This window comes from Daldinia loculata, assembly GCF_022478755.1.
Source record: "Daldinia loculata strain CBS 113971 unplaced genomic scaffold F4817scaffold_156, whole genome shotgun sequence".
Taxonomy (NCBI): Eukaryota; Fungi; Ascomycota; class Sordariomycetes; order Xylariales; family Hypoxylaceae; genus Daldinia; species Daldinia loculata.
In genome coordinates this window covers 172-13,628 of record NW_026055010.1, presented here as the reverse complement: position 1 = coordinate 13,628, position 13,457 = coordinate 172, and the positions used below count along the sequence as shown (strand labels likewise).

General features: G+C 44.5%; 2 protein-coding genes across 2 annotated transcripts; both read right to left on the bottom strand.

The window, feature by feature from the left end:
- Positions 1 to 1,988: 1,988 nt before the first annotated feature.
- Positions 1,989 to 3,727, bottom strand: F4817DRAFT_321726 (zinc finger protein 32; the record flags this gene model as incomplete). Its single annotated transcript, XM_049301317.1, has 4 exons — positions 1,989 to 3,195; positions 3,246 to 3,325; positions 3,379 to 3,570; positions 3,653 to 3,727. The coding sequence occupies 4 exons, from the start codon at positions 3,725 to 3,727 to the stop codon at positions 1,989 to 1,991; spliced, it is 1,554 nt and encodes a 517-aa protein (XP_049153287.1).
- Positions 3,728 to 3,803: 76 nt separating this feature from the next.
- Positions 3,804 to 5,995, bottom strand: F4817DRAFT_362997 (uncharacterized protein; the record flags this gene model as incomplete). Its single annotated transcript, XM_049306595.1, has 3 exons — positions 3,804 to 4,105; position 5,835; positions 5,954 to 5,995. The coding sequence occupies 3 exons, from the start codon at positions 5,993 to 5,995 to the stop codon at positions 3,804 to 3,806; spliced, it is 345 nt and encodes a 114-aa protein (XP_049153286.1).
- Positions 5,996 to 13,457: the final 7,462 nt, after the last annotated feature.

The window sequence follows — 13,457 nt, the reverse complement described above, 5'->3', positions numbered from 1 at the left end:
TATCGCATAAACCATTTAAATTAATGGTTTTGTATTTTTTTTTAAACTTATATCATTATTGTCCCCGATTAACACCTAAGCCCCCCCCCCCCCCCCCCCCTTTTTTTTTTAAGCGCCATCGTATAACTTTCATGTATGTATTAGACTTTGGGCACTCATCTTGTTAAAAGAACTTGTTAAAAAGAAGGTTCTCACTCGCTCCGTTGCGCAAGAAAAATAGGGATCCGTATCATGTATGTAGGATGTAAGGATGTAGGTACGACATGCAATGCAACGTAGTGAATGCGACTATGTAGATGCAAAATGTTTTCCTGGCGGATCTCTAGTTTCGCACGTGGAGGGGCTAACGCCACATACCACATACCTAAATGAAGTCTACAGTGTAGTATTAGATATATTAGATCTAAGGACCATTCGAGTGTTCGAAGGATGCGGGATCGCATTTCAGCTCGGTGGCATTTTTGGCATTTTTGCAAATGTGACCAGGTATATTTTACCTTATTTACGCGGACTTTTACATGCATATGAAGTTTAAAAGGGAGTTTAAAAGGGCTCGGTGTGTCTTCTGTCGAGAAAAAATATGGCGCTACCAAGCCTTGCTTCTTCGTTTGACCTCTCATAAACCTCTCATAAACACACTTCGTCTCTGATCGTTTCTAATCGTTTCTGATCGTTTCTAAAGATTTTACAACACTCTCTCTCTGCCCCATCTACCCACTACCAACATTACAGTCTCTATAGTTCCAGCCAAGATCTGAACTCATCACTACCTCGCAAACATATACCATCACTCAAAGATATATCACTCAGAAGAAACCACTAGCCAGTGACAAACACTATTAGATACAATTCTAACAACACTACGCATCGCTATCATACACGCATTGTTTTTTGACCTCCAACGCCCCAGTTATCAATCGCGGATAATACTCGCGGATAACACCTTGCAACAATAATACAAGACACGCCTCATACTCGATAATAGCGCAAAAACCGGAAACCCTCGCGTCCCAATAAAAAAAAAAAACCAGAAAAAAACAAAAAGCCCCTCCCGACCCTATTATTACAGTTAAAATCCAGATGATATCCCATCTTCCATGCACGGTCTTCCAATTCCATTGCCGCTCTTTTCTTATATCTCCTCTCGGGCTTGGGCACGTCCCTCCGTCTCAGCGAACTGGAGAGGATGGTCGGATAACCGTGAACGGCATTATGTTTTGAATCGTCAAAGGATAGTCGGGACATCGTCAAAGTTGATTTGGGTCCCGGTGCAAAATCAACTTTTAGGGGCTTTTGGTGTAATCGGCATAGTTTCCGGGACCCATCGGAGCTTTGGAGTTGCCCATCCTCCTAATTATCGCTAACGGAATTATTGAAATACAAAAGACTTAGAAATGACATGGCCGTTCGTCATACATACTGGACGAAAGGGAATAATCAAATGGCCTATACGACTTTTAGGGAATAATAAGAGAACGGTGTCGTGACGTGGCATGGCATCTTGAATTCGACCATGGCGCATGAAAAAGATGTACGGCGAATCGGCTCGAAGTTGTCCACTGGTATATTGTGACGTTGTCTAGAACGGCATCGGTTGTCAAAGGTGGATGATAGTCGACCGGAGCAAAGCCGTACACTGGGTACTCATGCGAAGTAGCCGCCTGTACGGCGAAATAGACAGCCCATTAACTCAGTGGAACGGCAAATGCAAGGGCATTGCTTCTGCCGTCATCACAAAAGGCTACCCCCTCATAGCCATCGAATCTCAGTCGATACATAATCTGGTCCTGCATACCACCCTGGTGGTATATCCTAATTTGACTTGGAAACAATAAACGAGACAATATAATACAAGAGCAGGTCGGGGGCTCGTTACCGAATTATTAAGGTTGTTAATTAGAATAAAAAAACGCCTACCGAGTAATTACTCGAGAGACATTCGCAAAGAGAACGGAAATATGCGGATTACATATGCCGAGTTCGACGAATCACAAGTCATTTATTCTTGAACTCGGCATCTGCGTCGACGTGTCCTCGTCAAAATCCGGCTTGACGAGCCACGGGTAATCTTGCGCAGTCCCGAAAGACGGTACTTGACCGATGGTAGGAATCTCAACCGGTTGTTGGTAAGGTATTGTGTTATACCAATGTTCTTCCTGTTGCGTTGGCGCTGGCTGGTATTGATCTTGAACCTGATGAGCCTGTTGAGCTTGCTGAACTTGCTGAGCATGTCGGGCGGCTTGTTGAGCCTGTTGAGCCTGTTGAACATGTTGGGCTTGCTGAGCATGTTGGGCTTGCTGAGCCTGTTGGGCTTGCTCAGCCTGTTGGGCTTGCTGGACTTGCTGAACTTGTTGCATGGGAGGCATGGGAGGCATCTGAGGCATCTGAGGCACCTGAGGCATCTGAGGCATCTGAGGCACCTGAGGCATCTGAAGCACCTGAGGCATCTGAGGCACCTGGGGCATCTGAGGCATCTGGTGTTGCACCGGCTGGGAAGGATGGATCGGTTGATTGACCTGCTGATGGACTTGCTGAGGGAATTGCGCCATGGGTTGCTCCATGATAGGCGTTGTGTTCAGCGAATACGTCGTCGCATGCGGAGACTGGTGCGTGTAGTAGCTATCATGACCTGATGGGCTGTGGCCCGGAATTACAGTCGTGAAGCTGGCAGGGCTACTCTGGATTGAGTTAATCATATTCCCCGCCGCATTGTACGGAATTTCTATTGGGAGCCGCTCAGGTTGCTGCCTCGGTATCTGGTACTGTGGTATCGGATTCGTGTTCATTGTCGCGATGCCAGGGTTGTTCTGGTCTGTCACAAAGTAAGGATGCTGGGGCATGCTGGCCGTTTGTTGAAGCCCTTGAAGTCCGGGGTGTTGAAACGACCGGACCATTTCGCTATGGTATTCTTGGACGCCCCCACCGGAGATACTGTGCCGGTGGCCGTACTGTTGCGACATGTCGTACTGGTTTACTTGACCAAAGTCGGCGAAGGATGATGCTCGCTGGACGGTGTGGTCTTGCAAATTCGGAAGCCCGCTTGTCAAGTTGCCTGTTGGCCACAAGCCGGGTTGCTTAGGAGTAGACGGAGACTCGCCGCTGTCCGACTCAGAAGAGAAATCTTCCATCTCTGAATGGACACCCCTCTGGTGGGAACGCCTCTGATGTTTGACCATCGTTGTTTTCCGGCAGAAACTACAAGGCGCGTTAGCAGTTACCTCTGAGGGCAATAAATCTTGCGTTACCTTTTGAGGCAACCCTCGTGAGCGCACTTATAAGGCCGTTTGCCGGTGTGGATGCGTCGATGTCGAGCCAGACTCGAAGACTAAACGGGTTAGCAGGTCTGCTTAAAACCATGAGATTCGATCAAGTTCTTACATCTGAGAAACGCTTGCCACATCCAGCATGTTGACATTGATGAGGTTTCTCGCCGGTGTGAGTGCGGATATGGACCGTCAAGGCGCTCCGTTGTATGAAGCTTTTACCACATCCTTCTGTTTTACAGGAGTACGGTCTCTCATTCGTATGTATCCGGTAATGCCTTTGGAGGTCGGACTTCCGGTTGAAACACTGCGTTCGTATAAGTAACTCGGATCACAACTATGGCGACGGTGACGATGACAATGCATGACCAGGAAATGGCTGCACGTACCTTTTTGCACCCCGCCCAGTCGCACTGAAAGGGTCGAGCCGTCGGCTCGTTGTCGACAAGTTCCATCAACTCCATCTCTCTGGTGACCCCAAGATCTAGGACCCGGCGACCAGTAGTAGTGTAAGTGTGCGAACGAGACTACTTATATGTCTTACAGTGCGAACCAAGAAGCACAAGGTATATGAGTGATGTGGAACCAGACCCAGGAGTCCCTTAAGGCGAGGAGACAGGGATAGCGTGGGTCGTTCAGAGGCAGCCCCAAGTGTGGATGATACCCTTGTTCGGAACAGTATGTAAGCGGAATCTTCAATGCGACGCCGAGATTGAAATCTATGCGTGGGGACGTTTTGGTTCCAGATATTCGGTGCAAGCCGATATGAGAAACCCATGCAGATGCAGAGGGGGGCCAGAATAAATATACGAGATTTAATACACGATAACGAGAGTTCAGCGCTACAAAGGAGCGATAATCTGAAGTCGACTGGACTTTGAGTAATAGGTATGGGAAATAAGCTTGGGCGGATAAAATCATAAAACAAAACTAAGTGTAAGACTTGGAAAACAAACAAGAAAGGTTAGCAAAAAGACCGAGATCAACTAAGGATGAGGCCAGATATCATCCAACAGGATGCCTAGGTAAGTACGAGAAAAATTAGGCCGTTATTTAGGAAATGGAGATCGCTAACTTACGAGTAAACTAAGAGCCCTTGTGCACAAACATCTAAGCCCCGGGATTCAGACTTCAGACTTCAAATCGAGGAGAGAATTTAGCAACGAGGACAAGTCCCCAACAATAGCAGCTAAGGATTGAATTTGCTGACCAGAGAAGTATTCACTCGGTAGACTAAGCCAAGGTTCAGTTCGTCAAAATCATATTCGGCGTTAGTCGATAGGCTCCCTCAAGATTCGGGCAGTTGAGGCCAAACCTAACCCTTTAGGGGCCTTACTGCCACTGTCTCGTTGCCGACGAAAAAGGCCGTGAAGCCGTCTTACTTTTCTCTCCTAGGGACACGGTCCACCTCGTAGCACGAAGAGTTGGGAACTAGACTGTTGTTGATGGCGACCTCAAAATCTTCGTCGGGAGTCGAGGCTGCTACGGTTATAGCAGAAACCAATTCCAACCCTATTGTCAAGAGATGATAGTAATCAAAACTAACGTGAGGGTAGGTAGGGCTAAGCCACAAAAGCTTGGGAGAAGGTTGCAATATAGCCCGAGCACCTAGGGCCAAAACCTCCAGGGCGGCTGGTTATGCTAACTGGGTTGTAGCCGACGGATTAAGTGAAGTCTATCGTATAGGTAGACTAGAGAATCCCGTCACCCGTGGATTAAGGTATTATCGCAGTTTGGTTACTACTCCCTGAAGCAATAGGAAGGCTATATGACGATGGGATGCCTTCCTTTCCTAGTTATGCAGTCCTAGGTGATGATCGCAAAAGGGAAAGGAGAAGGCTCGAGCACATCCCAAATTGGAGCGACGGATATATGTCATACAAATTGACAAGATCGCAAGGGGAAGAACAGACCGGCGATCCCTTGAAGCCCGAAAGCTCTGGAGTTAGGAATACTCCAAAAAAGACTAGTGGCGGTATAATGACGGGAAGTAAGATGTGAGGGTTGTTGCAGTGACACCTTCAGTAGTTTCGTCCGTTACTTGCGAACTGTGTTGTCAGGATAAGTCCGTGTTGATCAAAGTCCGTGGGCAATCGGTATGCACAAGTGTGTGCTGTGCGTATGTGCGGAATCTGCTGGCGTGGGATTCTGGGGACTGGCCAGGCGAGTCTTTCAGACGGATGACCATAAAATCAGCCTGCTATAATATAAACATTAGGTCACTTCAATGAGTTGTCTCGGGTGTCTCTACCGAACAGGCCGACAGTTGCGACGTCAAATACAGAATAAGAAGTTCTGTATCAGAGCGTCGCTTAAAATAGTATTGAGATGTGACTTAATGCCTAGTAGACCTGATAGAAGGCTGTGCCTATTGGAGAATCTATAATAGATGGTGGTGGGAGAAGTATGTAGTAACATTGATAATAGAGAAGACAATATCAACGGCGAGGATAAGCTTCCCTTTTTTTTTTATCTCTTTCGTTTTTAACTTGTCAATTCTCAGCACAGATGGTTTAGGTACTCACGACCCGTCAACTTCCCCTGTACCTATCGTTAAGAGACCTAGCCTACACTACATGTAGATAGTTACGATAGGCTTGTCATCAACAAGTCCCCGGCTACCGGCCAAGATACCGCTGGCTCCCTAAATGCGCATGCAGATGGCAGCTACTACACTACACACTACATACATACCTGACTACATAGGGGGAGGGATACGCCAAAAGATACATAATAGACTGGGTTTACCTTCAGGGATCAGGGATCATGGATTATACGTACACTAGAAGAGAAAGGGCATTGCCAGGTTCCGGGGTTTAAAATAATAATGCATTAGCAGCGTTGCCGACAATTGAACGACATGGGTAAGGTACTGAGATTCGTTGTATGCATATAGAACAATAGTAAACCCCTCGTGCTTAAGGTTCACTTAGACGCGCAACGTATTAATAGGTAAAATATAACAGGTACCTTAGGTAAAGACTTTCGGTAAACATAAAGTTATGAATTAGATTCATATTTTGTCCGCGCTTAAATATGTACCCCAGAAGTTAGTCATTTTCCAAATATTAAGGCTTGGATGTACCTACCTAATCTAGGTACTTAAGGTATTTGCATGCATGCCTTTTTAGTATACATTTATACAGATAGGTAACCATAAATTTCTAATAGGTACTTATGTATTAACATTACGCATATCAGCGTCCAAATTGATTTACGATATAACTAAGAGATACCTTGGAATTGAATCTTCTTAAGTGTATATGAATAAAGATGCGAGAGTTGGGTGGCCGCGGGGGAGAAGAGGGGTAAGTATCCTGGACGAGAACCAGCACGACATGGTCTACTTCTACATAGTATGGTTCTGTATGATCTAAATGGCGTGGTATGGTATTACATAGATGGGAACAGTAGTGTGTAAACCTCTTAACGTTTCATCACATCTAATTAGGTACCTTGAGTATTTAAGTCATGAAAACAGAAGACTCTCTTAGCTTAATAGTAGTAGAGATTCTAGTGGCGGCAATCTTGGCATATGGTAATGAGTCAACCAGTTTTACAGAGAAATATTTTACTACGCCATTAACTATAAAAAGTTAATACGTACGTTTAGGTTAAACGATGAATATTTATTAATATACCAATCTTAAAAACTTTACTATGCGTAGTTTAAACACTAAGGGTTATACTTGGTGTACCAAATCTTTTAAACGCAATAAAAGAGCTTAATTGGACTTGGAGACTTAAACCGGATCGCGTCGTAGGTAAAGCGAAGTTTCAATAAAAAGAAATGCTGGCGACAACGGGGGATATAAATTCAAACCGGCCAATGTTTTAAACGAGAATTTAACTTTTTGGTACCTTTTTATATATACAAGTCTTTAAGAGTAACTTAAAGGTCATTTGCTCTTTTTAAGCTTAAATGTAAACAGACTACGAAGTACAATAAATCGTATTACAGGAAAATCGGCGATGATAATGTATCTATTATATGCATTATATACTTATTGCACGCTGTTAACGTGAAGGTCTTGTTTGAAAATGAGACCGATGGTGACGGTGATGGTGATAGATCAACCTAATCTCAATTGGTAAACAACAATTCCTCCATGTTTTTTTACGTAGTAACTAGGCCTTTCAACAACTTCTTAATGTTTGTGTATCGATGTACCGTAGCATTAGATAGTAGGTCCCCTAGAAAGGACCGGGACTCCGTTCCGAAGTCGTGGTATCACACGAAGTGACCTCGATCCAGACAGTTTCAGGGGAAATCGTCGAAACTCAACCTCAAATCGCGAGTCGCTTGACGATTCTGAAGTAACAATCAGCCCCATTGTTTCAGATGCCTGGTTCCTTTAGACTGGCAACCTTTCCCTATTTACTTGGTAGCCTTACTAAGGTGAGGGTTAGCTCGATAAGTCGGTACAAGTGAGGTCTCTGAAGAATTCTACTATCACATTCGTTAAATGATAGCGAAAAGTACCACTACCCTCTCAGTTACATATGTATAATACAACCAATATTGTTATTTTTCGAGATCATCATTAGATGCCGGTACCTCGGAGATACCGTATGCTCTACCCAACACGCCAGTTGATTAATTATACTTTCAAAGGAAGCAATTAATGCAAGCGATTACCTAACGTCCGGAAAGCTTCAAGGATTGATAGCGATATATTACCTACTTAGTGACCTAGGTAGGCATTGTAAACAGCAGTAATTATCTTCGCCGCAGTGCAATTTCAAGTAATCCGTACCTAGGTGCCAACCCCATTTCAGCTAGGTACCTAGGTACTAAGCCACGATCCACCGATACAATAGAAAAATTTAAGCCTCCTCACCGGTGAAGTGCATATTCCTTGTCATTATAACACCTGATATCTATAACAGCTTTCCCAGATTTGATCTGCTTGTAATTCTCACTGGGACTGGAGAGCTCCAGGGATGATGACCCAATAAACTATCCAATGAACCCCTTTGTTTCGAAACATGTCAACTACACACCTTAACGGCGACTAATAAAAAAAAGCACATACGCGTAGCCCGTAGTTATGCATGCAAATGGTAGCCCACTAGGTACTAGCACCTGCAGCTTGCAGCTGACTCTGCCGAACGAACACCTGCATTGCAGTATAGCAGCGCAGCTTAAGAGAGGCATTTAAGCGTAAATCACACTGCTCCCGCAGTGGGAACTTGCAGGATGGGACATGCTTTGCAGATGCTAGACGATAACAGTTTGCTATTTACATCATTTCCTACGTATAGGTAGTTTTCCTGCGTAGTTGATCACACACGTTAAAAGGTACGCGAAGCGGTAACCGTCTCATATTTGGTCATTGTTATTAACTATTTCTTTATTACTACTACCTTAGGTACTTATATGTGTGAGGATTCCCCAAAGATTCTTTTTTTCCTAAATAGGATATCGTGGGTCTACGCTAGAAGCCCGGAAACCTTTGAGTGCATGGCCCGTAATCGATTACCTTGCTAGCTCTTCTTTCTACATAAAAGTCGGGCACCTAAGCTATGCAGCTACGTACATGACATATGTACCTAGGCCAGTATCCACCTTTCTAGGAGACGTTAAATTTTCGAAATGCAAGCAATCATTTATGTACTTCAAATCCCGTCTTTAGCTTCTAGCGAAACGCTTGTCGCGCTTGTTGCTGTCGTAATTATGCCGCGTGGTCGTCAAGGTTGGCAACAGGGATCTCCTTACCCACCTAACAATTTTGAAGGTAGAAGCGCGCTATTCAATTTTTTTTTCTTTCTTCAGTTAAATGACCGAGCAATAGCTTCCTGAAGATTTACTTGGGTGTCGGTTGTCTTACCGACGGCAAGTTCCATCATACCAAGGTGCAACAACCCAAGCAGCCCAAGGCCAAGAAGTAAGGCTACTAGCGCAGTGAATTCTACCTAGTCATCCGATTAGCTCAACTAGAAATGTCACTAGGGTTTGCACTCCTTCATCAACATATCTATTAGCAGCCTTCATAGAGCCAGAACAGTTGTTGCTTCCGAGGCCACAATGTGACCTTCTCTATTCGCAATATGGAATAGTGTTGATAGTAAAAGCAATATTTTAAGCATCAGGAATCAATATGCAGCTAGGACGAAGGGCATCATACATGCAGTAACATTATTTACTTTCCCCGCAGACAATCGCGGCAAACAGAGTCGAGTTTGCGGTCCGAAAAATGCCCCGGTAGCCGACATTCATGTGATGTAAATGTTATGCTAGTAGTCGGGTTCCTTGTCGTGGTGTATTCGTAAAGTCAAGGGAAAACAAGGGAAAACCCACGCTGGTAGCGTCCCTAAATTGTATCTATATTGGATCACACCGGTAATCTGCCCTTATAATAAATGCCCTTGCAGTGGCCATGTTGAGAACTTGGTGCGTATTAGTCATGGGTTCCAAGAAGAGAGGAGAGAAAATAAAACGCAGACCTGGTACTACTCTTATTTCACCAAGCAGATTACCAACAGAGAGGGGTTCATTGTTACGAATCCATAAGGCGGGGCAGTTCTCCGAGAAGCTTATACCGTTGAGTTCGGTGTTGTGAAACCCCGACCTAGTTGAGTTACTAGTAGTTACTCTAACCACAGGTCATAACGTCTAAACGTCTTCGCGGAGGTAGTAGTGTAGTGTATCGTGTCATACGGATTGTAACCGGACGTACTAAGAAAGTAGATCAACGTCTGTGCGTAGAGATTACCCGTCTACTCCACACGTAAGATCATAGGTAGATTTCGAAATCTACATAGCCATCCTCAACACGAGTGAAAGGGTTGACGATCAGTAAGAGCGTATAGGCAAAGCGCAAGACTCCCCACCTCGGAGGAACGCAATGACAAAAATATAAAATTTAGTAATTAGCAAGTTTAAAACAACACGCCACCGAGATGACTCATATTCCTACAGTGTTGTGTTTGAAGTAGTAGAATGCTAAGAAGAGAGGGGCTCCGGCACATATCCGGACCAATTTCAGATACCTTAGTTTATCATGAGCGATCTCGAGAACTAGAGGGACTTAGGGTGGTTAGGTCTTTATCGCCCTCAACTATTTTTAAACCAGGTACAGAATTGAAGGGAAAATTGTGGATAGAAATTGTAGTAATCCTCAACCATCACCAGAGTCTATCAGAGACAAATGTACCTATTCCCCGCATTCTCCTAAGGTCTGTGCTCTCCACATGCTCTCCTTCGCCGCTAAGATTAGGAGGGGAATACTCTGTAAGACTTAGATGAGTCCCCCCTCTTGATATTACTTGCAGATAATACTACACCATTGATATTGAATCTACAAACTACCGACACTACGACTCTATGGGTATTTGCGATGCAATACGTATACCCACAACTGGACAATGCATAATGCGTCGCAAACAGAGCCACCATGTATGACTCCGGACAGACAATCCGGAATTTCGTAGGATCCCATGAATGGGTGGAGAGAATATGCACTGCACTGACTCTTGTTCCTGAGGTTTAGATAGAGCCTTCTACACTCGTGACTTTCTGCATACAGCAACAGCAACAGCAATTACGAGACTAGCTACTACGTATGTAGAAGAACGGACCCACGTCGGCCCTAAGGAGCCAGTTGAAGATTAGATTGTGTGGCAGCCTCCCTCTCCACAACGATGCGACGTTGAGGGAGTAGCCAATGTATATTTGGTACGGAACTCTCCAGTGAGGTGCTCTTGGATTAGCCAATAGGAGATTTAATAGATGCTGGACTAGGGCCACGAGGTGAACTAGGCTCGGTAGTTTAAGATAAACGGTAGTATTGTATGCCAAAACGAGAATAGACAGATGCTACAGCACTTATCATGCGAAATTGTATCTTGTGACTTATTTACCTAGTCAGCTAGGAGGTAGTATACATTAAAATCGTCTCAGGTGAGATGTTTGGATGTTCCCTCCCATTATATTTACGTTGTCGCAAATACGGATTACCTAATTTGATGGATGGTCTGAGGCCCCACGTAAACTCCTCCTAAACGACGATGACCCCCACCACAATGAAAATATATGGTTACTGACATTAGCTCGATATAATTGATACATACAGGTTTTTAGGTGGGGTACCTTGATGTTATCACCTCATCATAAGTGCCATTTATGTCATGATATGTACCTAGGTAGGATTTTAAACACCTCAGCTGTCGCGAGGATTATATCCGTACAACGCTATAATACCATATTCATAACAAGTGTAGTTACTAATTATAATAACTAACTACTAGTTACTTAAACTAGGTCCGAGAAGGCAGACTAAAATGTTCTCGACGGGTTCTAGCTACCCTCGGAGCTATAAACGGCCTAATGTAATGATTTCGGGCGTTAGTTAGTACATACATAGGGCACGGGTTCTCATGCCAACACGCAAACTACTACTTTCGGAGAAATTACCCATCGGGCATCTAACTACTTTTAGCAGTGCGGAAAACCAGTTTCTGGAAGAGACCGGTTAGCAACGAGTTTGACTACATATTTGTATCCCTTCAATGCAGTCCCTTTAATTCTGGTGTCTCCACTCGAGCTCCTAAAAAGATATAAGGTCGTCTAGTGGATCGTATTAATATGATACAATTCAGACACCCTACATTCTAGATTAGGGAGCTTATTGCGATTAAGATTTCGGCGTATGATGCCCGGTTCTTGGCATGAACCGGAAGTCAAAATGCCTCGAGTTCCGGTTGCCGGCAGCTCCGGCCGCATGACTTAGTTTCATGATGCTACCATCTATCGTATGTTAGGTAGAATCACGGTGGATGATGATGTTGATATATGTATTAGTCGAGGTAGTACAAACCCTTTGAGCCGCAACCGCCGTCTCTTCGTTACACTGCAGACTTGTAACCCGATGCTGCAAATGTGGGATAGGTCTATTTAGGTAGGTAGGTAGTTATCCTTTACGCCGACGGACAGACCTAACAGGTAACCACGCATGTTTTTACTCGAAGTTCGATCTCGCCCAAAGTTGTCTCAATACAGGAAATGTCTAGTATTGAAGCCCCACTGTCATCGCGAGCCTCCACTACTAAGTATCAGCTCAAGTAGTAATTAAAGACCCACGGGTGGTCTATAGGTAACCACAGGTAGGAATGTTGTAGTGTATGCCTTCGGACGCTTCCCCATCCAATTGAAAACCCCTCCAAAGACTTCAGCCGCACACCACTACCCCTAACTTGTCCTCATCCCCGCGATCTTGTCTTACCTGGTCGCTAATCGATTATCTTACATCTATCTACCTACGTCTAGCGCTATGCTAAACCAATACAATTAGATAATGTCGTCTCGCTAACGAGAAATACGAGCCCTAAATCCTAATGGATCTACACTAAACCCACAAACACCCGAGACTAAATAACCGACAGCTGTTGCTCCTAAGTTTCTTGACTATTATAGCCATAATTCGTTAGCCGACATTAGTATTAGCAATTTGACCAGCTGAAAGCATTGTAATAGATGCGGGTAGGTTGTGGGACCGCCGTATAAAATGATTACTCCCGTAACTCGTCTTAGCTTGTTATTTCCGCTCCGAACCTCTCGCAAAGGAACCCGGTTAGAATATAAAAACCTTATCATGGAAACCCCATACGTGCGCTGCGCGCAGCGGACCGTTGAGGGTCCTTGTCTGATCTCAACAACACGGATCGCCAAAGCGTCGAACCATTCAATGACCAAGAACGCTGTACAATGGTTTTATCGGATTTAGGGAGTGTACCAAGAATCAAATATTTGAATGTATAGCCCTTTTACCCTCCATGCTCAGTACATACTATGCCGGTATGTAGAAAGTTGGTTAGGATCGGTCTTATTTCCCAGTGGAGTGTTGATGAGAAAGAGCTTAACGAATGTGGCCAACGTTACGAAGTTGTTACCTTATCTGTTACGAAAATTCCCACTAATTACAGGTAATCTACGTATGCCGCTACTGCAACCTGCAACTGAGTTAGGTAAACTTGAGGTACGCTAGGCTACCCAAACTGTTGTACTGCAGATGCAAGGGCAGAGAATCCACGCTATTTTAGATGCATGTTAGCAAGGGGGTACCTAGGTACCTACCCATGGATTGCCGGCAGGGGCTTTTCTTGGGCTGACATGACATACCTCCACACTGTACGCCAGGGGATTTCCCCAAAAGAATATTGTAATCTTTTTTAGTTAGGTAGCCTAAGAGGTAC